The 25,972-nt window shown below is 45.3% G+C and overlaps 1 protein-coding gene across 1 annotated transcript in view; it reads right to left on the reverse strand.

Moving 5' to 3' along the window:
- Positions 1 to 25,972, reverse strand: part of SCN8A (sodium voltage-gated channel alpha subunit 8) — a 118,790-nt gene that overhangs the window by 23,080 nt on the left and 69,738 nt on the right. The window contains exons 14-20 of the mRNA XM_032644826.1: positions 22,007 to 22,245; positions 15,645 to 15,818; positions 13,264 to 13,620; positions 9,998 to 10,468; positions 9,345 to 9,462; positions 8,362 to 8,516; positions 5,321 to 5,494 (exon numbers count right to left, since the gene is read on the reverse strand). Of these exons, the coding sequence (XP_032500717.1) occupies positions 5,321 to 5,494; positions 8,362 to 8,516; positions 9,345 to 9,462; positions 9,998 to 10,468; positions 13,264 to 13,620; positions 15,645 to 15,818; positions 22,007 to 22,245 (1,688 nt within the window). The remainder of the gene's footprint in view (positions 1 to 5,320; positions 5,495 to 8,361; positions 8,517 to 9,344; positions 9,463 to 9,997; positions 10,469 to 13,263; positions 13,621 to 15,644; positions 15,819 to 22,006; positions 22,246 to 25,972) is intronic.

A 25,972-nucleotide genomic window follows, 5' to 3' on the forward strand; every position in this document is an offset into this window, starting at 1 on the left:
CCAGAGTGTTAGAATAAAGCCCCTAGCACTGATTATACAGGTTGGGCCCCGCCCCCCCAGGAAGAGGAAGTGGGTAACACCAGCTGCCTACTTCAACTTGGACTCAAACGACCTGGAAGGAAAGGTGGTTGAGAGGCGGAAGAAAAAACACAAAGGGAAGAGAACGCGGAGAGAGGGCAGTAGAACAGACATACAAGTTGGCAGAGGGAAGAGGCTGAAGGGGGAGGGAGGATGAGGAAGTTCCATTGGAAGGAGAGGAGCCTGAACAGATGACAAAAACCTTACCCTCGCCCTTTACAGTCTCTGCAGGTCCCCGAAGTTCCCATTAAATTAAGCCAGACAAACTTAATGGTACCTATGGAAAAGAATACAGATAAATACACACACTCCACACAGGCCGCCCCCTCCTCAGCTCATTCGCCATGGATTTCCAACAGGGACAAGCTCTCTTACTCCTGGTTGACAAGAAACCATTTGAGAATTGGATGCGTTACTACATCAACAAGGAAACGTATTCAATAAGTACCACAGCTGACTTTGCAGTTCCCGGTAAGAAAAGGACCAAAAGAAGAAACTTCTTGGTGGAGGTTTGGCTCCATGGGAACTCACTTAAGTGATTCTCTCACTTTGAACCGCAACAATCCTTCCATCTTTTAACTATAACCATGACTCCTTCATGGCCACGAGAGCTTGGGCGGGTCTGGACAACTGAATCCGTATTTTCCCTTATAATCCCCGTTCTTTCTCTCCACAACAGCCCCAAAAGAACTGGCCTCAGGTCTGTCCTTTCCAGGACAATCTTCTACTACTCTCATCATCAGAATAACAGCTGGAAGGGTTCTTGGAATAATTCTTTATTTATAGATGAGGAAAATTGAGACCCATACACAAGAATTTGCCCGGTGTCACACTGGCAGTTCTGGAGCCAGGATTAAAGGCTCAGATGCCTGATTCCCAGGCCAGAGCTCTTTCTCCCATGGATAAGTCACCTCCCTCACTGGAAGGTTGGATGACAAAATCTCAATAGAGGATTACGGTATCTGAACAATTTGGAGTTGAATATGTTGCCACGCTGGGGAGAAGCGGTCTGGTCTCCGGGCCTAGAGTCACGGTCAAATTCTTTCCTGCTCTTCCACTGGCAAGCTCACCTCATTCTGCCAGAGGTCTCAGAACCACGCCGACCCTTAACTATACCTAGGGCTGCCTGGACCTAACCGGAGAGAGATGTAGCTCTTCAGGGGGCACCAGACCTGAGATACCTTTAGTTAGAATGTTTGGGCTCCTGGCTTTCTTAGAGCAGTCTTTCCTTTATATTGCACCACAAATTCTGGGATCGGTTAAGATGTTTCCATCAACAATTCTTAAATTCCCTCTACTGGGAAGTGGTGATTACAGATCGGCTTGGCCTAAACTGGCATTTTAAAGCAACAATCCATAACTCAGTTTCATTTGTTGAGGGATTTACTTCTTTGATTCTGTATCTCTGAACTGTTAAAAAAAAAAAAGCTGCTTTAAATGAAGATATTTATAACTAAGCAGCAGGGGTAGAAGTAGCAGGTCAATGACCCTAGTGAGGGTCATGGATGAGCAGGCTCAAAGGTTTCAGTTTTTCAAAGGGTTGTGAACCTTCAACTATGCCTGTCCTCGTAACCCATTAGTGCAGGTCTCTCCTCTAGAGTCCTGGGCTGTATCCGAAGCAAATCTGGAATTAAATGCTGCCACTCATGCTCTTTGAAGGGTAGGTGGCTCAGAGGTCAATTTCTGTTCAAAACAGGGCCTCCAAATCCTTATCTAGAACACAGTAGTACCAACCAACCATTTCCCCTCCATCCACCATTAACAGGAAGACTCTCCATGGAGGTGTCTTTTGCCTACTATCGTCAAGTGCAGCCAACTCTTAACCCCCAAGAATCTATAGGTACATCTGAAGGTAAGTTACCTCAACCAAATACACGAGTTCAAAACACCTGAGTCAACTTCATCCTGTGAAACTATGCCAGGTAAAGACTGCAAAAAACTAAGTTTCATACAAGACAAGACAACCCAAGTTCTTCTCGGGGTGGGGGGCGGTGTGTAATTTGTCTGATAACAAATAGGCCTACCTAAAGTGGGGGGAAGGGTGGAGGAGGTACAGATGCCAATTCAGAGGCTGGCTCTAAGGGGTGCTGAGAGAGAGTCTGCCGCTCAACTCATCAATCTGGCCGAGATCACCCAAGACAGGATCAGCGAGCATCCTATCTGGGTTATTCCTCAACAGTTAGGGGCAATTTTATCATCTGCTGAGTCTCCATGTTAAACTCTCACTGGACATAATCAGAACATTGTTTAGAATTAAGGAAAGAATCAAACCTGAAAAAAAAAAAAAGAGTTGAGGGGAAGTCAAAATCCAGGGTATCTGTGGCTTCAGGCATTGAAAAAAAGGGAGAGACACGGGGTGGCTTTTTCAAAATGATGTGAACATTTTCAAATGGAGAATGGTTTCAGCAGTCTGAATTCAGGATGAGGTGAATGGTCTCCGCAAGTTCCCATCCCTGGAACCGATATGCTGGCTAATCTCCGGATCTGATGTGGTAAATTTCCCTGGGAAAAGATGACAAAATTCTTTTCCAGGACAAGATCTCCAGTGCAGCCAAGGACCTGGGCAAAAGAAAACGTTGTCTCTGTTTGGGAATTCACCTGGCTTATAAACACAGCGAGTTAACCTTGGAAGTTGTCTAGATCATCCCCGTGATCCTAAAAAGTGCTCTGAGCAGCTATAAAGGGCAACAAGGAAGAATGAAAATCCATTAGGGAAACAAACATGGTGATGAATAACAGATTCAGATATCAAGTCACCGGTGGATGAAATGGGAGGAAGAGAGTCTCAGAGATGCTCCAAAATGAGGACCTAAAATTTACACCTGCTGGATGTTCTAAAATGCCAAAGGCACTAGACACTTTGTCCAAAAGGACAGCAAAAACTGACAGTTCCACATGTCCAGGTGTCAGCCTAAGCCTTATTCTCCGCCCACAACTCAAAAGTGGCCAACGGTGCAGCCACGGTATGGACCGGGGCTCCCCCCGCCCCCAGCATACTCTGCTTCACACTGGTTACTTGTGTACGTGTCGCATCTTTGCAGTCCTTTGAGAGAAGTGACCTTGTCTTCCGCTCTCTGTATCCCCCCACAATACCTGGCAGGAGGCTTTGTGTTGCGGACGCTCCGTAGACATGAGACATGAAGAACAGATGCACTGCTCTGTCCCAGAGAAAACAGAAGGAAGGTCCTGGGAAAGCTCTGTTCCTGGGATGCTGGATTTCCACAGCCTGGAATCAGGTCAGAGTGGCCCTGCAAGCCAGTGTGAGCTTCCCAGGGGCCGGGACTATGCCTGCCTGTCGCGTGACTCCCTATGGCTTCTGGGACAATTCCACACGGAGAATGGCATTTCCTTTATGTCTGTCTACTAGTCACTGGTCCAGAGGTATTCTCAGGAGTCAGTGTCAGGTCTCACGGCAATGTAAGAATCCAGCAACTCCCCAAAGCTAGGGGGATTTAAGGATTATTGTCAGTTGGCTACATGCCTTTCTCATGTTTTTTGTTTCCCTGCCACCTAGTATAAAAAGTACTAAAAATAGTTGCTAAATAAATAAATGGTGACATGCAGAATCGTTAATGCTTTTAGCAGCTTATTTGGGTACCAGAGGAATGTGGGATACTTGATCGATACTCACAAATTCTGGGGTTGCCCACCCCAGAGAGAAGAGCAATAGAGTAGTAGAGGTTAGGGCGAACAGGAGGCAGGTCATGGTAGGGAAGAGCTGTTTCTGAATCACAGCTTTCCTAGGGCTGTTGGAAGTGTGGCAGTGGACGTATCTATCCGAGTCCTTGGAAGGTCCAGAAGATGAGGGGCTTCTAGGATTCCCACGGGTGTCCCACCTGATTCTAAGTGGTCCTGAGGAGTTACAGTGAAATGAAGACTCCAGAGCACTTCCCCTGTTCTGTAGAAAGCAAGCTGGCCCAGTGTCACTTTAGTACTCTGGGCCTTATCCCAAGCCCATTCCTTAGCTCCTAGAACTCGAGCTTTCCATCTGTGAGAGGTAGAGTCCCTTCCATCCAAGGTTGCTGAAACCTCTGGCTAGGAGGCTCTCTTGCTGGCAACTCTGGGGCGATACCTCTCCGGTTCACTCGGATGGCAGACAGTGACCCCCTCACTTCATTTAGGGATCTTCCCAAAGGCTTGCTTTTTGAAATGGGGAATGTAGATAGGAGCATAGTGACAGCTCTTGGAAGGAGTCATTAAACCATGGAAGTTGCAGATGCTGTGTTGGGAAAGGAGTGCATTAACAGAGCAGAACGCCAGGTGCCTGTTACTTCCCTGCTGCTCTATGCTAGATCCCGGAGGCACTCTACACGTAGTTCACCGTATAGCCAATGAAACCCATATTCTAAATGTATCAACCCAGCCGCCAAGCACTCCACTTTCTTGGCACTTCTCAGCCCTCAGAAGGAAGTGAAGTTTCCATGGGCCCTGCTCCTGAAATTCCCATTCACTCCCATTCAAATGCTGATTTGGCTGAAAGAAAAAAAGCTTTAGTGATTAGACAGAATAAGAAACACTCATCATGGTTAGAAAAGCCAATAAGGAACAAGTCGTCGTGGTGGGGTGAGAAATAGTGTCAGGTGATGCAGCTTCCCCCCTGAAAAATAACATGGCAGGCGAAGGCTGCTGAGCTGTGGAGATGGTCTCAAAACCTGGAGGAAAAAGGATTTCTTAAGAGTTTGATCACCTCTGTGGAAATGCGACGTGTGGGAAGAGGGGGGGCTTTGTTTCGGGGTGACTCCTCCTCGCCCTGACAGTCTGACTTGTTCAGATGAGTCTAGTATGAAGACTTGAGGTGGATGGGAGTGTCCCCGGGGACGGTCGGCAGGAGAGTCTACTTAGATCCCACCACCACCTCCGTCCCAGCAGCACCCACCTCGTCCTCTAAGCCCTCTCCTGGCGGCAGGAGGAGGACATCACACTGGCCTGGGGACACAATCCTCCTGCTCCCAGCCTAATAACAAGGCTCTGACACCAATGATTCTGCCCAGTCCTAACCTCTGAAACTTCTAGGCCAAACCACCAGAGTAAAGAGCTGCTGAGTTAGTCCCTGGAGCAAATGCAGGACTTCAGAGTCCCTTTCCAAAGTTACGATCTGAGTGCTCCAGAAGGAGCTGTAGTGCTCTATCTACCTCTTGTCCTACACCCTGGGCCCCAGGCAACTCCAGCCGTTAGAGGAAGGACAGTCCCTGTTTTTGCTTTCCTGTTGGCATGGGTGGGAAGTAGAAAGCAGGACACGTACAGCCACGATGAGGAAGTCCAGCCAGCACCAGGCATTGGTGAAGAACTTGACGAAGCCATAGGCTATCCACTTGAGCAACATCTCCAGGATGAAGATATAGGTGAAGACTTTGTCAGCGTACTCCAGGATGGTACGAATGGTCTTCCTCTGCTCAATGTAGATGTCCTCGAAGGCCTGGAAGAGAGGTAGCAGCTGCCTATAGTGCCTAAAGGGAAACGAGCAACACGGAGGTACTGCCCCCCTCCGCAGCCCTCCCACCTGCGGCGGCCCATCATCAGCTCCCTGTCTCTCTCTCTCTCTATCCCCTGCTACACGTGGCTCTTCTCTTTAAAAAAGCGTTCTTGAGATGTAATTCACATACCTCACAATTCAGCTATTTAAAGTGTACAATGCAATAGCTATTAATACAATTCAGAGTCGTACATCCATCACCACAATTTGAGAATATTTTCATTACCCCCCAAAGAAACCCCACACGTCTAGCTGTCACCCTCTAGTCTCCCAATCTCCCTCTAGTCCTGGCAACCACTCATCTATCTTCTATCTCCACAGGTCTAATCCTTCTGGACATTTCGTATAAATGGAATCATATAATATGCGGTCCTTGGCGACTGGCTTCTTTAACTTAAAATAATGTTTTCGAAGTTCGTCCATATGGCAGCACCCCTCAGCACTTCATTTTTCTTTTTATCGATGAATAATGTTCTAGTTACAGCTATACCAACATTTTGATTACCCTTCATCAGTTGATGGACATATGTGCTGTTTTTACTCTTTGGCTGTTGTGAATAATGCTGCTATGAACATCTGTGTACAAGTTTTCATGTGGACATGTTTTTATTCCCCTTGGGTATATACCTAGGAGTGGAGTGGCTGGGTCATTGGTAACTCAAGTTTAATTTTTTTGAGGAATTGCCAAAATGCTTTCCAAAGAGGCCGGACCAGTCTACATTCCCACCAGCAGTAGATGAGGGGTCCAATTTTTCTCCGTTCAGCCCCTGACACCACAGACACAGGTGGAGAGTTACAGGACTGGAAGACACCAGGTGAAGAGAATCTCAACACTCCTTTCTTTCTCTGGAACTCCCAAATGAGGGGATGAGCCTCTGTCATGTGAAGGTCTGAGCACTCGTGCATGCAGGAAGGTGGACTGCAGAAGCTCTGTGCTGGGGGGAGGGAATCCCTGAAGCATGGGGAAAAAAAAAACCTGGAGGTGGACAAAAGGTCCTGTGCCCTGCGGTGGAGGAGCCTACTCTGAACAGTCCCAGAAGGAAGGACAGAGGCAGGCTGCCCGCAGACTCTCCTTCCAAAATGGAGGCACACGGACATCCAGGTTCACTGCTGGGCAGTGGGGACAGAAATCATGGGTCCACAGTCCTCAGGGTCTGGTACAAATCAATCCCCTCCACTCAGTGGAAAAGCTATAGCTTCCCTGTCACGTTTCCCCTTAGCTCCACCTGTAGAGATCCATCCTAGAAGCCAACACGTGTGAGCTGTCTGAGACTGTTCATCCTGTCAGTGGGGGCTCTGGTCCCCCTCTGAGATCTCCTCACAATCACATTCTAGTCTTTTCTTGGACATTTTAGCTGTGGCTTCACTTGACTGGAGTCTCATGCTACTACTGCACAGGGCCTTCATGTCCTGAGCCCGGTCTCCCCCGTTTTATTCACCTTTGATCAATAAAGACTGTCACAGGTAGCAGTAAAGAAGGTTCAATACTATTGTTTCACTGCTGCTTCTACTCTTTCGCGTAGAGACGGGGGAAGAGAAGAATCAAAGGGTGAGGCATGTCCTCTCTTATTTTGGGTTTTCATTTACTAGATTTGAAGAGTAATGATGACAACGGTAATAAAAGACCTTCCTCAACCCCTGGCCTGAGTCTGATCCTTTCTCAAGGGCAGGGCCTGCGCCGTCATCTTGGGGCCTCCCCAGGCCTCAGGATGCCTGTTGGTGCAATACACGGCCCGGGGGCAGGCAGGATGGTCTGGCTCCCCTTCACTAGGGATGGAGGCTTTCTTTGCCTCCTGCCCTAGTCCTGACGCTTTCCTGCATTGCTCACCACCCCCCGCCCCAACTCCCCACCGTTCACCGTCGTCTTCACGCTTGGGCTCTTCTTCACCACATGTCACTTCCTGTCTCGGCTTCTCCTATTCTCCTACCTCACAAGTCAGAGAAACTTCTCAAGTCACTGGGGGATCTTTAACACTAAATTTGGGGCTTCTCTCTTGTTATTTTTTGCTTCCAGATTAGGCTCTAATTCCGCACCTACATGAATGTGCCCACCTTCTTTAAAAGCATTTCAAAATCCAGCATTCTTTACTTTTCCCTTAATTAAAAGAAGGAAAATGTGTTGTGTCTCTAGTCCCTGCTGTCTTCGGATCTACTCAACTAGGAAGCAGCTCCCTCACAGCAGACCCTGTGCACATCTCCTCAGTTAATAATCCTGCTAAAAAATGAAAGTAAACACCAAGATAATCAGTCCTAGTAGGGGAGGAACCTGTGTGTTCAGTGCCCTGTGTGCCTCACTGACTAATGAGAAGCAGGTACAACCACGTGAATATGACCTTCGTATCAGAGATCTGACTCTTAATATCTGCTAAGGCCGTGGGTTCTCCAAGTCCAGCAGCGTATGACGGGAGAGGGGGTGGAGGGGTACCACCTCCCTCCTACCTTGGGCAACTGAAAAGTCAAGAACTAGTGACTCAGGGTATTAGGCGAGAAAGGGAAGCTCATCTTAGGAAGTCGTTTTGAATGGCGCAAACTAAGCAGTGAAGATACTTGGTAATCTGTACTCTCTACCTGATGAAAAGGGGCTCCTAGGCTTCAGAGGGATCGTGCTGAACCTCAGATGAAGATTTGGACAAGTCTGAATTCTAATCCCGAAGGCTCAAAACACCAGCTCGAAGCACTTCAGTAGATCATTATTCGTGGGTCTACAGTCAAGCCGTGTTCTCAGAGAGACCGGGCTTGGGCCCATGCAGTCCTTCCTGCTCTACCCCTTCCCCGGCCAATCCCCCACGGTTCTCTTCCCCGGACCTCACCAGGGCGCCACTGCTGAGCAGAATCATGAAGATGATGAAGGTCTCAAACCAATTGTGCTCCACAATGAGGAAGCAGGTTTTCCGCAGGATCCACCAGGACTTGCCCAGCCCCTCCTCAATGTTGACCTGGCAGCACGTGAATCTCTGGACACAACCTGGCACCAGCGGGAGAGGCAGGTCAGACTGTGGGACGTGCCCCGCCCAGATGTGCCCTCTCCTCCTTCTCCCAGGCCCCACCAGGTGCTGCCCCACCACACAGCCAGGAGTCCAGTGGCTGAATCAGAAGGTCTGACTCAGAAGTGGAGAGGGTGGCAGGGCTGAGGCCATGCTGCCAGGCTACCAGGGCAAGGCCCTCTGGCGCTGGGAAGATGGCCTATAAAGAAGCAGTGAGAGGGAGGAGAAAAGGGTGGTCAGGAGGCAGGCACGGCCATGACAGGAGAGGCCTTTCTAATGGAAGTCTGGGGCTGACGTCAAGAAAAAAGGACAGGGGCTTCCCTGGTGGCACAGTGGTTGAGAATCTGCCTGCCAATGCAGGGGACACGGGTTCGAGCCCTGGTCTGGGAAGATCCCACATGCCGCAGAGCAACTAGGCCCGTGAGCCACAACTACTGAGCCTGCGCGTCTGGAGCCTGTGCTCTGCAACAAGAGAGGCCGCGCACCGCGATGAAGAGTGGCCCCCGCTCGCCGCAACTAGAGAAAGCCCTCGCACAGAAACAAAGACCCAACACAGCCATAAATAAATAAGTAAATAAATAAAAAAAAAAAAAAAAAAAAAGAAAAAGGACAAAGAAAAGCCTGAGAGTAAAAACTTGTGAGAGCTAAGACTCAAATAGGGAAAACAGTATCAACCTCCCTCAAAATGATGAGGCGGGGTGAAGACAGCCACAGAGCCCCCCTCCCCAGCCAACCACTGACCCTGGCAGGGATGTGTCTGTGAGCAGTGCAAGTGCTACACGCCATCCCCTCTCCTGGCCCCCTTTCACCTTCTGTGAAACAGGCATCTGGATCCAAGTATTCCTCAGGCTGTTCCACAGGGACTTCTTCTACTTCTGGTTTGATATCAATGGTGCTGCCTTCAGAGGAGCTAGTGTCATCCAGTTTCTAGATACACAAGGAAAAGGGAGAGAAGCAACACTGCAGCAACACGTCCGCTCTACACTGACTGCGCTACCTTGGTACAGATGATGTACCGGATACAATTCTTGTTACAAACCCATGATCATCCAGTTCCTCACAGGCAAACGACTACCACAGCGCCCTCAAAACTTCTGTCAGGATGGGGCACAACATTAAAGCCCCCTCACAGACGACAGTGATCTACCCTAAGCAGAAGGTGGGCTACAGACTGGTCTCAGTAATACAGCTCAGACAGATTAATGGCAGGGAAGTACTTGACGGTTTTCTCCAGCCTCTGGATCCAGACGATCCAGAAGCAATGGAGACAGATCTGGGAACATCACAGGAATCTAGCTCATCTAGGATAACAATGCGGGGTGGGTAGGGTTGGTTCTCAAAGTTGAGAGTCGCCTCTTCCAGAATCTCTCTGCCAGACCCATAGCTGAACCGACGCCTTGGGGCTGACAGAGCCGTTTGTTCTCACATAGGATCAAGACTGGTTTCTAGGCTAGGACCTTACATCTTTGCTGCCTTCAGGATCCGACTCGCTGCTAACGTCCTCGGTGTTGAGGTTCTCAAAATCAGACTCGCCTACCGCGATGGGCACTCTCACGGTCAGGTTGGGATTGTTGATGAAGGACATGTGGTCCTCATCAATGATGTACTTCTCCACGCTGCTGCCAATGCCGCTGGTTGTGCCATTGCCATTCTTCTGGAAGTCACCGTTCCGGTGGATGTCGGCGCCAGTGTGGTTGGCGATGCAGTTGGCCTTCTTTTCGTACAGCTCATCCAGAGGTTTCACCTCGTCGGCCTCGCGCTGCCTGAAGTGGGCCTGCATGAAGGCGCGCACTTTCAGCTTGGTCCAGGCCACGCCCTTCTTGATCCGGATAACTGAGATCTGTAGGTTGTTCATTTCCCCATCATCATCTGTGGCTGCCAAGTTGTCAGCACTGAAGGAGCTCAGGAGCAAGGCCAGAAACAGGTTCAGCACCTGTACCACGAGCATTAGGAAAAAGGAGAGTGAATGTAGAATGGTACTGGGTAAAGGCATCCACTAAACTAGGGTTGCAAACTGGGAGCCCACAGACTTATGTGAAAGACTCAAGAGTTTCTATTGTGTTTCACTTGACCCACGTAGCGTTTTAAATGTCACTAGGTGGGCATTTGGTTTGGTTTTGGTTGTAATACAAGGAGTTTAGTACCCCTTTTCTCGGTTCTTTTGTAGTGTTATATACATATATATGTACTTCAAAACACACTGCTTTTCTTATAATCCGAGAAAGCAAAGGCTGTATCCATTTTGGGAGAAAATTCCCCAAAAATAAAAACAAAAAGGTGGGCATGGGTTATTGGGGAGGATCAAAGAATGCATAGATGCCATGTGTTCATGAGCAGCAGATGTCCTGGAGGACCCAGGTTAGAAAAAAAGGAGGCTTGGAGAGCCAGCCTCTCATACCACAAATCTAGAAGGTGGAACTGAAATATATTTGATGTCACCCTATTTTAAGAATTAATTTTCTTTGTTTTCCTAACATTTATCAAAATTAAGTAGCTCTAGCAAGACAGTCATGGTGACTTTTGTGTTCTATCATATATCGAAGTGTCAAGCCACCAGAAACAAGCTTTATTTATGTTGCCTTTCCCCCTATTTCACCGCACTGGGCATTAAATGAATGATTTTTATTAAGACTTACTTTTGAAAAGTGGGAGAGATGTTCCCTTCTTGATTTACACTTGGCCCTTACTTTGTCACACTTCTGAAGAAGAGTAAGGCATATCGGTGGAGATAATCATATGTGCAGAGTGGGAGAAACGGAAACAATATATGAACTATATGTATCAGGATCACTGCGGCCATTTGCAGAATTACAAAGGGATATGGTCGGTAAAATGCGGGTCAGTTGCAGAAGGCTTTGAAGGCCAGGCTGAAAGACCTGAATTTTATTTAACTGGATTCACTACTGGTCCTTGAGCAAAGGAGTCACAGATGATGACAGAGATGTGAGAAAGTCATTCCTACTAGCTACGTACAAGGGTCGGGGGTGGGGGGGGCGTGGGGGGGACTAGGAATTAGGAGGCTGTTGCTTGCGTGAGTTGATGAGGGTCTGGATTAGGCTATAGTAACCTCAAACCTTAGCATGCAGAAGAATCTCCTGGGATGGGATGCTTGTTAAAAACAAGCATTTCCTTGGCCTCACCTGAAAGATTCTGATTCAGTAGATCTGATGTAAGGCCTGGGACTCCGCCTCTTTTAATGAGTGAGACTCAGGTGATTGTGATGAAGGTGGTCTTCCTCACACTTTCAGAATTAACAGATGGGTTGTAGAAATGGAAAGGAAGGGGCAGATCTCAGAAATACTATGAAGAAAGATGTAGGTATAGAAATGCTAAGAAGAAAGACATATGAAAGACATCAGATATTTACTAGGAGTGGAGAGAAAAATCAGAAAGACTTATAGGTTACTAGAGACTACATGGGCAGAAGAACTGAGCCAAGAGGAACTGGGAAAGGTGTCATCAGAGGCAGAAATAATAGTGGATTCTGTCATGTGCTCAGGTATCTATAGCCAGTCATGGGGAGATGCCCCTGAAACAACTGAGAAAAGGAGGCTAGAGAAACGGTAGGAGGTCAGGGCTGGTAATGTTGACCCCACTACAGACCAGTAGGCAGCAGCTGTATTCACTGGAGGAGTGGAAAGACCAGAGGAATCAGGACTGAGGGGAAGCTGGCTGGGCATGGAGAATGCAAGCGATTAAGGAACATTACAGTGTCTATTTTTATAGGTCCAGTGAAAGAATAGGGGGAGCATGGCTAGTTCAGAGGTTGGTGAGTAGGAACCCTCTACTGGCATATGCTTCTCTGTGGCAGAAAAAGGAAGACACCTACTGTGGATGCGCTTATAAGGGGTCATCTGAGTATGCCTTCTTCCAGCCCTCCCTGCTCTACAGTCGCAAGCGGGCTTTGGCCTGACCTGAAAGATGAGTGCTTCTCAAACTTTAGCATGCATGTGAATCACCTGGGGATCTTGTTAAAAATGCAGATGCTAATTCAGTAGTTCTGGGGAGGGGTCTGAGATTCTGCGTCTCTAGGACACTCTCAAACGATCTCATTGTTGCTGGTCCTCGGATGACACTTTGAGAAACAAGGTGTGAAGTCTCTGTTGGGGAATGTTCTATATACAGAGGCAGAAGACAGCAGGCAGACAGATCAGAGTAAAGCAAGAAATTGATCTGCAACTTATACAAATTAGATAAAATCCTGGGATGGTTTAGATCCATGTTTCTCAATGGAGGGCAATTTTGACCCCTGAGGACAGTTGGCAATGTCTGAAGACATGTTTGGTTTTCACAACTTGGGACGGGAGTCACTACTGGACAGTAAAGAGTAGAGGCCGGGATACTGTAAACACCCTACAACATGCAGGAGAGTTCCACAACAAGTAATGATCTAGCCCAAAAGATCAATATTGTCAAGGTCGGGAAATTCTTTTTTTTTTTGTAGCAGAAAGAGCATAGATTTTGAAGTCAAGGATCTAATATAAGCCCTGACTCTTTATCAGCTGTGTGACTTTGGAAAAATGTCTTAACTTTGCTGAGTTTTGTTTCCACAACTATGAAAGAGGGTTGACAGATTATGGGGCTCATGACCTAGTAGGAAAGAATAAAGAAAGAATAAAGACCAACACAGACATGGAAGGTAGTAGAAGCACTAAGCAGACTGGGCTTCTGGGTCCAGGGTAAGATGTTCAGAGAGAAGAACAAAAAGATCTACAAGTTAGTACTCACCACCAAGTTGCCGATGACCATGACCATCATGAAGACAATGAGGCACATGGCCTGGCCGGCCACCTCCATGCAGTCCCACATGGTCTCGATCCACTCCCCGCATAACACTCGAAAGACGATGAGGAAAGAGTGAAAGAAGTCATGCATGTGCCAGCGAGGGAGTTCACAGTCCTGGTTGATCTTGCAGACACACTCTTTGTAGCTCTTTCCAAAGAGTTGCATTCCCACCACGGCAAAGATGAAAACGATAATGGCCAGTACCAGGGTCAGGTTGCCCAGGGCACCCACTGAATTTCCAATAATCTTGATCAGCATGTTCAGGGTGGGCCAGGATTTGGCCAGCTTGAAGACTCGGAGCTATGGGAAAAAAAAAAACCCCAACAAAACCCAAGTGAAACTCAATTCATTTATTCTTACCACATGGCTACAATAAAAACATATGAAATTACTAAGATCATCTTAACATTTATTGAGCACCCTTGGGAAATCCCCAGGACTTTCTAACAGTATCTTAGACGAAAATGAGAGAAACTGAGGCAAAGATGAAGGAAAACAGATTAACTGCACAGGAAGTGAAAGATTTAAAACTAAGAACCAAGAATACTGCCTCTAGTCCCCTGAATTAGTCTCTGGGTCAGTCTACCTTTTAAAAATCCATACCTGAAATAATCCTTTTCCCACTGATTTTCCCGACTTCTCAAGGAGCGTATCAAGGAAAATGTGATTCGTAGTGAACCAAAAGGTCAGTTGGGTAAGGACGGTGAAAATAAGTCATCTGTCTCTTCAAAAAAGCAAGCATTTAAAAATTCTACATACCTCTCTTTTTGCTTGCCAATAAATAATCAATCGCTGATATGAAACTTCGTGACATGCTTGGCATAACTTGGAGGAAAACCACAACCTCCAAGTAGGGGAAGTTCCAATATGTCAAATATCTTATGAAAAGGGACTATCCTGATATTAATTCAGAGGACAGAACCTTTGGTATCTGTCAATCACGAGATTTCTGTATTCTGTAATGAATGATTACAAGGTCTTGGCTACTAGCCTGAGAATTCTAATGCATGAAGCCCATGAACAGAGATCGTCATCATATGTCTTAAGTTAATAACTAACACGTGATGTAATAAGAATTCTGGTAGAAGGCAACAGCACTGATTAGGACTTTTTTTTTCCTATTGAAAACTTGAGTCTTCGTACATTGTTAGTGGGACTGTAATTTGATGTAACCCTTGAGGAGGGCAAGCTGGCATTACGTGGCAAAACTGTCTGCAGATCTATCTCTGAGCAAGCAATTGCACTTTTAGAAGGTTAAACTTACTGTATTTAGGTTAATGGTGTATGGTAAATATTTGTACTATCCTTTGATTATAAAAATAAACCTCAATAAATCTAAAAAAAAAAAGAAAACTTGAATCGTATCTGACAGCTCCAAGATTTACCAGATGTGGTTCTGTGCATACTCTGGGTCTCTCATATTTTTTCCCTATTCTGACTGGCTTTTAATTTATCAAGAGTATTAGTGGTAAGGCTTCTATCTCTTAATTCTTCATCTTATCTTCTAGATAATAAGAAGTATTCTCAAAAAGTCTACTGTGGGCTGGATCCTAACCAAAGACCAGTAAGCAGAGGTTCCAGAAACTTGACAAATTTTTGTGGCTTGGATTCAATGAGATTTCTGTTTTATAAACAGTTTCACTCTAATCCAACTCTATTTCTTAGATATGCTGAATATCCTGAAATCTTTTCAGTTGCAAGTGCTTAGGTATCTTCCCGGTAAGGAGATGCTTTGTCTGATGCTTTGTCTGAGTGGGATATCCCCATGATAACTCAGTTTCTCAAGGGACTTAATCAGGACATCACTTATGCCTATTCTTTCAAAGGCATTTTAGTAATTTGAACACTAACTTCTTCAAATACATTTGAAAAATCTTTCTTAACTAATTTCAATATAACTTTAAAAAACATTACTTTATTCTCATATTTTGGAAGGGGTCACCATGATAGAAGAAAAGAGTAGAGCCATCTTTGAAAAAGAAGAAATTCTTGCCACTTCAGGGAGGCTGAAAGAGGCTCACTAGCAAATCCAAATTTGACCTCAGAATAGCCCTTGGGAATCCTTCTTCTTTGTCTTTTAGATTAACCATTATTTTCTGAGAAACTTCATAAAGTTGATTTCTGTTTGTTGACTGATTTTAACAACTACTTTCTATATTAGGTAGTTAGCAGAAAAGTTTTCAATATTTTAGTTGCTAAGCCAATAAACAGCCAATGAAATATAGCTAAAGATTTAAAAAAATCATCAGATTATCTTATGCAAGACTCTTTCTAGTAGCTGCAAGATAGGAAATATAAAAAGAAATTGGAGAAATATGGAATACCAATCGGAAAGATCGCAGCACCGAAAGCCCCTCCACGTCTGCTAGACTCAGTTCCATTAAACTGAGGGAGACAATAAATCCATCAAAAATGTTCCAACCTTCTTGGAAATAATAGTAGGGATCCATGGCTATGAGCTTCAGGAACATTTCCGCTGTGAAAATTCCAGTGAAAACCTAAAGAGGGGAAGTCAGGGGGTAAGAAAAAAGAAATAATAAAAAGAAAATGCCTTTATCATCATCTTTGAATATGGCATGTCCAAGAAGCCACAAGCACCAGCCTTGGCTAAATTCTGCATCTGAGGCCGACAATACCTGGATGTCCCCTGACCACGCCACATGACGCAGGAAAGTCTTCTTATTTTCCTCTTTTTTTTTTTTTTTTTTTTTTTTTTTTTTTTGCGGTATGCGGGCCTCTCACTGTTGTGGCCTCTCCCGTGGCGGAGCACAGGCTCCGGATGCGCAGGCTCAGCGGCCATGGCTCACGGGCCCAGCCGCTCCGTGGCATGTGGGATCCTCCCGGACCGGGGCACGAACCCGCGTCCCCTGCATCGGGAGGCGGACTCTCAACCACTGCGCCACCAGGGAAGCCCTTATTTTCCTCTTGAATGAAGAGGAAATGTTCACATCTTTGTTGCCAGAACTACCCAATTCATATTGTCCAAACGTGCAGTTAAAAAATTATTCTAAGCGATTGAAAATATCACACAGGTGACTCCTAAGGGGTCAGCAGTCGTTTGAATGCGTAAGCCACATTTGGGATGTTGGCCAAAAAAAAATCACTCATGTTATAATTATATTTAAAAAATACAGTATTATTCCTGATTTGACATTATGTGCCTTCTCAAACATCGACATATACTGCAAGCTTTCTTATTTTAAATGGTAAAAGCAACAGAACATTGCTAAAAGTGTGAAAAATACAGGAGAAACGTTCACAGTCTCACCACCTTGCATACAACTATTATTTTAATGTACTCCTTTTCTTTTTTTTTTTCAAATGCATATATATTTTGTCAGAGTTGTAAACCACAGACTACATAATATTTTAGCTTTACACTTACCTTGACTTATCACGACTCATTTCACTTATCACGTATTTTGCATTTATCATGACTCCATTCACGTTGCAACATGGTCTTCCTAATTCTCACTTTCATTGCTTGTATAATATTCTATTGGGTAAATATATCCTCAAAGAATTTTCTTATTGTTTGAGACTTTGGTCCTTCCTTTTGATTTTTTCAATATCATAGTCAATAATGTAGTAATTGTTTTAGATTTGGAGCTTATTGGGTACGAGAATGACTTCTTCCCTGTGTTACCTGGCTCCCACTTTTCTGCCTTTCAGAGCACCTTGTGTTTCCCAATGCTTTCTGTATCCTTCCCAAGGCCTTAGTAACATAACATGCAGGGAGAGAGTAAAATCCCATGAACTCCAGTTTTGACAAGACCAATACCCTCATTCTAGCCTAAGCATGTAACACACGACTATTACTGAATATTCTATTTTTAGAGGAGAGGACTTTACACGCAGCAGATTTAAAATTCATAGTAAGTTAATACTTGTAACCACTTCGTTACCAACTTTACATATGAAGGAGTTGGAGGAAAACTTTGGAGATATGGTCTGAGGACAGAATTAAAAATAGTGAAAAATACTTGGATTACAGACACTGTTTTGAAGTTAATGTATAGCATTTGAGTTAATGTATAGCAATAAACAGAATGACTTGATGAAAACACAACAAAATGGATAAACAGGCTGGAAATTTTGGGGGTCCATATACGTTTCTAGGGTTCCCTCACTTTGCTAAATTGAAGATGCAGTATTCTAAAACTGAAAGAAAAATATTCCCTGAAGAGATCTGGTTAAGTTAAATCAAAGTTCATAGTGCAAGCTAAGCGTCTACAAATAGAATACCACTCTGCGTGAGGTCAGGAAAGTAGGGGCAGTGAATCAACTCCTGACACACACTTTACCCTTAGCATCAGCCCATCAAAGGTTTCTCTACATAGAAACATTAACCCACTGGACGTACACTAAGTAGAGGCTGAATTTGCTGCCCCATTAGTTCTTGGTGAGCATACAGTAAGTGCTCAGTAACAAGCACGGGCTGACTGACCTCGGAGTATCTGTACTGTGGGAACTCTGGTTCCTGACAGAAGATCAATGACACAGTTGTGTGGTGCTGCCTTTCAATGGGATGAAAGGCCTCCAGGCGCCTGGTAGAAATGCCTGTGACAGAGGTCGGCACCCATGTTGTTACAGCACATAGTGTGCTACCCTTGTTTGGGGTTTGGGTGAAAATAAATTTGTAACTATTGGAAGGAATTCAATGGAGCAGAGTAGATTTCAGGTTATCCATTTGATGCCATTCTCCTCGGCACTGTGATATGCTTCTTGAGGAGAAAAAGGAACTACAAGGACTTCCTCGGTGGTGCAGTGGTTAAGAATCCGCCTGCTAATGCAGGGGACACGGGTTCGAGCCCTGGTCCAGGAAGATCCCACATGCCGCGGAGCAACTAAGCCCGTGCACCACAACTACTGAGCCTGAGCTCTAGAGCCCGGGAGCTACAACTACTGAGCCCGCGTGCCGCAACTACTGAAGCCTGCGCGCCTAGAGCCCGTGCTCTGCAACAAGAGAAGCCACTGCAATGAGAAGCCCGTGCACTACAACGAAGGGTAGCCCCTGGTCTCCGCCAACTAGAGAAAGCCCACGTGCGGCAACAAAGACCTAACACAGCCAAACATAAATAAATTAATTAATTAAAAAAAAAGGGAACTATGAGCAGCACATCAACTGTCTATAAATGTCCCTCTTGTGAATGTCATCAAACATTCACCTAAGAATTTATGTTCTAGTGCAGCAGATCTCAAAGTGTAGTCGGGGATCCCTGAGGTCCCTAAGACCTCAATGGTCTTAGGAAGGAAGCAATGAGGATGTGTTGAAAGGACACAGAAGCCACCTTGAAGGGACTCCTACTGGCCAAATCAGGAATGGTTTAAACATCTAAGTACATGATAGTAATGGGTTAAAATAAAACCCACTGAATAAGACTGAAAACTTTGAGTCCATACAGATATAAGTAAGTAAAGGAATAAATCAAAAGTTTAATGAAAAACAGGAAATTTAGATAGCTTCAAAGTGTCTTCCTCACAAACACTTATTAATCGTAAATGGAAAAAGAGTAACTGTACAGGGGAGAAGCCTGGCAGAACCTCCTTAATCAAGTGATCAAGTGACCACAGGCAGAAATGGGACAAATGCAAATCACGTGCCACCTGGTAGATGTAATGAGAAGATGACAGTCTTGCTTGTGCGACAGTCCTGCAAAAGCCCAGGAGAATGTACTTGTTTGTAAAAGCACACTACAGTATTTGGGGGTGACAGGCTGTGTCAGCAACTTACTCTCAAAAAATAGTTTTTTACACTGTACTTGAAACTTCTGTAAGATTAAGATTGTTTAAAAAACCACATTATAAACTCACTGTTGTGTTCAAATGGTTACCAAAAAAAGGCAAGAAAAGAATCATTACGTTTATCTACGAAACAATACAAAAGTCAAGTAGCTTTCCTGGGTTCACTTTCCTCTATAAAACATGGGGGTTGGATCGAATTATCTTTACTCTTCCTCCTATTATGAACGTTTTTTTCTTATGGGGAGGATGGAAGAGGCAGGGATTGCCAATTTACAGAATGCTGTTCTCATCTTCCCTCAAAAACATCTATCTGCACATTTGTGGACAAACACAACTCAATTCACTGTCCCAGCTGTGGGAAAAGCCTCACCGTCCAACCACAAGAGAAGGTCCTAGGGCTTCCCTGGTGGCGCGGTGGTTGGGAGTCTGCCTGCCAATGCAGGGGACGCGGGTTCGTGCCCCGGTCCGGGAGGATCCCACATGCCGCGGAGCGGCTGGGCCCGTGAGCCATGGCCGCTGAGCCTGCGCGTCCGGAGCCTGTGCTCCGCGGCGGGAGGGGCCACGGTGGTGACAGGCCCGTGTACCGCAAAAAAAAAAAAAAAAAAAAAAAAAAGAGAAGGTCCTAGTCTATTTCACAAGCTAGTCCACCCATTTTTTTGTTGTTGTTCTCTTATTCTCAGGTTCAGTCAAAGGCTGTATCCAAATCTCCAAGCCTTTGAAAATTCTCCTACTGAACTACACGTATACAGTTTCCAGTATGGAGAGAACTTTTCACTAGTCCAAATACTTCTGTATAGGTTCTCATTTTTTCCTCCCAACTACTGATGACATGGTGTCATGCTCATTTTACAGATGTAAAACATTTCCGGACAGAAATCAATGGCTTATTTAAGGCTAATATGTCCAAAACAGAACTCCTGATTTTAAACTGCACCCCTGTTCCTTGCTCAGTCATCCCCATTTCCCCCTCAGTTACCAAACTTCCCCAATCGAGGCACCATTCCTGATTTCTTTCCCTCAACCCTCATGTCCAATTCACTGGCCAGTCCAAAGTATCCTGAACCATTCACTGTTCTCCATCCCCACTGCTAATCAGACATTACTTTTCCCCTGAAAACTCTGCCCCCGGAGTGCTTTCTCTTTGTAGAACTTGGTTCCGGTTGGCTGAGCTCAGGAAGTCCCTAAATATTAGCTGCTGACCTTCTCCTCTCTCCCTCTTTTCAGTGATGATTCTGAGCAAAGTCTTCTGAATGCTCACGACTCTAATTTAGGTTTTCTTTTTTTTTGGGGGGGTGGGGGGCGCTGTGCTGTGCAGCATGCAGGATCTTAGTTCCCCAACCAGGGATGGAACCCGTGCCCCCTGCAGTGGAAGCAGTGGAAGGGTGGAGTCTTAACCACCTGACTGCCAGGGAAGTCCCGTCTAGATTTTCAAGAAGCGAAAAATAACGTTATTTGCTGGCCTGGTCTGAGGGCAATTCTGCTGGTAGTATGTGAAAAGGCCTCTCAAAATCCCTTGGAAATCAAGGACTGATTCTGTGAAAAGCAAGTAAAAGTAAAGACTTTGAGAAAAACAAAACACTGCAGGAAACACATCACTGCCACTACTATCAACAACAAAGTTGATCAAGCCATATTTCTCGTTACATAACTATTGGCTAATAAAATAAAGCTTCTATCTATAGGATATTTTTGATTGGCTCAAAATGCTGCTTGATGGCCAAGCCCCAGGGTCGGCCAATCACACAGCAAGCTACCTTCAGAGGCCTTTCAGAGACAGTTAACAGGTTTCCTGGATAGTCTATGAGGGTACCCTGTTTCGAGACTCTGGGTATTTCATTGAGCCGCACACTGCAGTAGTGAGTCGGAAGTGTGTCACTAACTCAGACATAAAGACCGGAAAGATTACAGTATCACCTTGGATGTGTACTAGGGAACATCAGCTGTAAGGACTCACCAGTGTGTGTTTTCCGAATCAGCAGTCAAAATGATAACACTTTAATAGTGTATTAGGACTTAAGGTAGAAACTGTGTGTGTGCGTGTGTGCGTGTGCGTGCGTGTGTGTGTGTGTATGAAAGAGAGAGAGAGAGAGAAATACCAGGCAGAGATCATGCACAGATTAAATGGTAACAACTAGATTTGACAGGCCTATAGTGCAACTCGTAAAGAATAATGCAGCCAGATGCCCTAGAGGATTCTTTCCAACTAACTCTTCACAGTCGATCAAAATTCAATCAACTCCTGATTTTTGTACTAAAGAAGTAAAACAGGAAATCCCCCAATTACAACTACTTGACTTCACGATACACGATATAATCTATTTTTTTAAAACTGCATACTTATCTTCTAAATAATATAAATTAATCACTTCAACCAACGTTAAAATAAATTTGGCACAGATCAACTAATGCTAGAAACTGGATGACACTCAGAAGTTGGACAGGAGGGGAAACCAGCCTGGAATTTAAAATTTCCCGTGGACAGTCCCCCTATGGATAATTAAGACATGACGGTGTGGGCAAATTTATCATTAGATTTAACGCCCTGAAAGAGCTCCCCTATTTTGTGGTGGTTGTTACTGAAGGTGAAAAAGGGGAAGCGGTTTGCTGGAGTAATGCAGGAATTAATGTGAGAAACAGGATGAGAAAGAAATCCACAAGTCCTTGGCTCAGGTTGCGGAAACCAACCCACTGTACCATGCCTCCCATTCTGCAACCAACAGCTCCTAAATGACGTCCTCAAAGTTCTGCAGAAAGAGGAAACAGCCAAGGGATCACAACAGTGAGCGGAAGCGGCGGGGCTGCGGCATATGTGGAAGCATTTGTCTTCCAATTAACTATTACTTTCTTTTCAACTAAACTCCAGCTTTCAGTCTCGGAAAAATAATTCCTACAGGCAAAACCCGTCCAGATGGTCAAAGCAGGAGGCCGTGCCCCATCTTACCAGATTTCCTACAGTCAAGACATGTTCAAACTGTGGTGTCATAGGATGGTGCTCCATTGCCATAAACAGTGTATTCAGGACAATGCAGATGGTGATGGCCAAGTCCACAAAAGGGTCCATAACGATCAAGTTTACAATCTCTTTCAGCTTTATCCAGTAGGGGTGACACTCCCAGATGAGGAAAGTGTTGGCAAATTTATACCAGCATGGCGGGCACTTTCTCTGAGACTCTTCCAGCTCTGTAGTGAGTAGAAAACAAAGGTAGCCCCTCAGTCTTGGGAAGAAAACAAAAGGGTTGGACTTGGTGGGTATCACTGCTATCAACACAAAGAAGGAAGGTGGCCAGGGAGTGCTGACGTTCCTGAGGGCTTCCCTCAGTTTTCCTCCTCTTGAAGGCAGAGAGGAGGAGGCATGACGAGTGCCAGGTCACATCCCAGTTAACAAGGATCTAGTTATAAACAAAACTCAATCCACCCGTTTGGGAAGCATAGCAACCCTGGTTCAACTGGCTTCCACACTCACGAGTGTATGATCTCAGGCAAGGTACTGCGTCCTCTACGCTTCCGTTGCCTCATCTAAAAGGGCACTGACTTGCAGGCTATAGGACTAAATGAATCCTATAATCCTCCTCCATTGCTTACAGATAGCACACAGCACAGGGCCTGGCACAAGGTAAGTCTGCAATAAACGGTAGATATTTTATTACACATGGTATCATTAAACTATTTATTATCAGAGAAGCAGTCAAAAGCACACACACTGAAGCCAGACATATACGGGCGTAACCAGCTCAGGCAGCTGCTAACTGTGGGCCCTTGAGTAAATTACTTCAGTTTGCTGTGACAATTAAATGAGCTAAAGCATATATAAAGTGCCTCAGAACACCCCAGCATACAGTAAGTGCTATGAAAGCACTTGCTATTGTTGTTTATTTTCTTTACAGCACAACCAGCACTGTCAACCAAGCCACCACGTGGACCGTCTGTCTTAGGTTCTCAAAGATGTATGAGTTCACAATGTGAGTTTGCAGTGCAGTCAGGAACAGAGGTTGCATTCCTTCCCCTTTGCTCCTTCCTTCCTCTTTCTCATCTCTGCTCTTCTCTCTTTCTCCTTCTCTTGCCCTTTCACCCTTTCCCACTCTCATCCTTTCTTTCTCTATCTTCTTCGTCTCCCCGTCCCTCAGTCTCTTTCTTCTTTCCTTTTTGTTTCTCTTCTTTTGTCTTCTCCTCTTCGTCTCTTTAGTCTGTCCCTCTTTTAAAAGCAGGACCCATTTTTTCAAACAAGATCTTATGTGACCCCCAATATGTAAAATAGACAAACCAGGAGCTGCTCTAGTTTAGGCAGGAAGAGGAGCTTGGGGAGGGCAAGCAGGGCAATCCAAGTCTTCCTTCCCTGAGGTACTACCCCAGGGTCCTAGGACTCTGATAAACCCAGACTGACAATCACTGGACTCGATGAGCTCTAAGGTCGTTTACAAAGCAAAGACTAGAAAGGACAATTAGACACTAAAGGCGGAGAGCCATTCAGCTCCAACAATCTAGGCGTGAGGCCCTCGGTAACAAAGCCCTCCTCAAAATTAAGTATGAAATATAATAGCTAGCATCACAAAAGTCCAAGGACCTTGATCTGGAAGGATGTTCTTGAAGAGGGGTAACTTTGAAAACCCATCAGCGTGATAATCCTTAGAGGCCAGGTCTTGGCTCTGTGGGGTTGGATATAACTGCATCCACTACCACCCTGACCCCACTCAAATCCACTAACAAAATCAAATCATTCAGGGAATAGAAAAAAAGTTTCCCAACATTTCACGAAGAGCAAGATGGCTGCTTTAAATCAGTCTACTTTCCCTTTTTCCAACCAGCCGGTTGGTGCCCATGGTGATGGCTTTATTTTAGATGGGGTGCTTTGGTTGGGCTTTTAATTGGCTCCCTGGTTGCTAAGAAAATGGTTGCCTTGGTTTTTCAGATTTAAGGGCCACAGTAAGCGACACGTGGGAGTCTGCGTGGGAAAGGAAGTCTGTGAAGAAAATTTGCTTTGGTTTCTTCCTCATAGAACTCCCTCCCTTCCCAAGGTAAATTTAGTCTTCTTCCCAAAAAAGAAAATTGAAAAGGTTCTCTTATTTCCATGAATTCTTATAGTACATATTTGGAAATCTGGTTCCGTTCCTTTTTTTATCTCCTCCTCTCTCCAAATGTCCGCTGTTCACCTGCACGTGGAGGTTGAAGCAGCGGACTGTTCACGTTTCTAACAGTTGACAACTGTAATGTTTTACAAGGAACTAGGCTCCGAGTCCTCGCCAGACAGACAAGGGTAGGGTTTCCCTACCCTGTGGGGCACCAAAAAGGGATACTAGGTATCTAGTATCCTTCCCGTTTACTGAGAGGGGGAGATCCTCAGGATACTTGTTTCCGTTCCACAAAAACGAAGACAACGCGGAGCCTTAGGAGCTAGAAGAGATCAGTTAGGTGAATAAGGAGGTTTAGAAAGGGACACACAACTCTGCACACCGTTACTGGCCCTACACACCCACAACAGCAAAGTCTGGGCAAATGTGTTAACATATGGGGGTGAGATGTCCAAAAGTTTGTGAGGCTCCCCTTAGTTTGCTCCTGGACATTTTCAGAGAGAACCTTGGGGGCACTGGGAATTGTCGTCTCAACCTTGGGGGCACTGGGAATTGTCGTCTCAACCTTGGGGGCACTGGGAATTGTAGTCTCAACCTTGGGGGCACTGGGAATTGTAGTCTCAACCTCCTCCAAGATGGTGGCCTTTGTAGACCAGGAGGTTTCTGAAGGCCAGGGCTTCTCCCAGGTCAATTCAACAACGTGCTAGGCACTGGGACTACCTTGATGAACAAGAATCGCCACCCTCACAGAGCTTATAGCCGCACCTGGAAAGGCAGACACCAGGTAAGTAATTGCACTGACACTTTTGAAACTGTTTCACCTGAGAATCAATAATGCTAAATGCCATCACTGCTTCCTCCTCCTTACTTCAACTCTCTCCCCTTCTCCCATAGCTTTACCGCTTTGAGGAGAAGCAAGAGCACATCACTCTGCCGACACCCCATGCCCCGTCCTCTGAAATATCCCCAAAGCTTACGGCTCTGCTGAGTGCGAATTCCGCTGGGTTTACTGGACCCTGCTGAGCATGCTTGCGATAGGATAGGGGTGAGGCAGAGCAGGCAGGATTATCTCATTATTTATAGGATTCTGGAATTCTCCACTGTGGTTTCTAAACCATTAGATAAGAAGCCCGCTTCTTTGGATTAAAATAATGTCAGAGTTTCCTAACTGAAGGCTGAAAAGCAGAAACAAGTATTCATCCAATGTTGGCTTTCCATGTTGTAGCACTTGTTAAATACGGAGGGAACAGTGGTTAAATAGGAATGGATCTTTCTTAATGTCCTTTAATTCTCTCACATCATTCAGCGCCAGCCATTCACTGTCCTTTGATTACAGCAGTTCTGTCTCATCAGCTTTAGCAAAGGGAGTCAAATCCGACGAAGCCCTCCGAAAGGAATCCCGGAGCCCAGTACTCCTCCCCAGTTCCAAGCACAACAAGATTCAGTTCCGTACACATTTTTTGAGCATCTACTTTTGCCAGACCCTGCGCTAGGCCACCAAGGTAACCAATAAATCACTGTTGCATTGCATGGATAGCTCTCCTGCTCTGATGTTTTTACCAGGAATAAAACAGGCCTGTTGGAGGTTGTTCGTCTTTCTTTCTCAACTGCTACAGATACTCAGAGAAATCTTGTCTTGGTCTCCAAGTGAAGAATAAAATTTGCTAAGGTTCTTAAGCTAATATTGATATATCTTAACTTGGAATTCTTATGATCTGCAGTTACTTACCTGTTATCTCAAAGTATAAACTATAAAGCTTAAAGATGTTCTATCGGACAATGACCTCAATGGGAATTAAAGAAAACAGGACAAATGAAGCTGTTCAGGAGCTGAAAAGTAG

This window comes from Phocoena sinus, chromosome 10 (assembly GCF_008692025.1).
Source record: "Phocoena sinus isolate mPhoSin1 chromosome 10, mPhoSin1.pri, whole genome shotgun sequence".
Taxonomy (NCBI): domain Eukaryota; kingdom Metazoa; phylum Chordata; class Mammalia; order Artiodactyla; family Phocoenidae; genus Phocoena; species Phocoena sinus.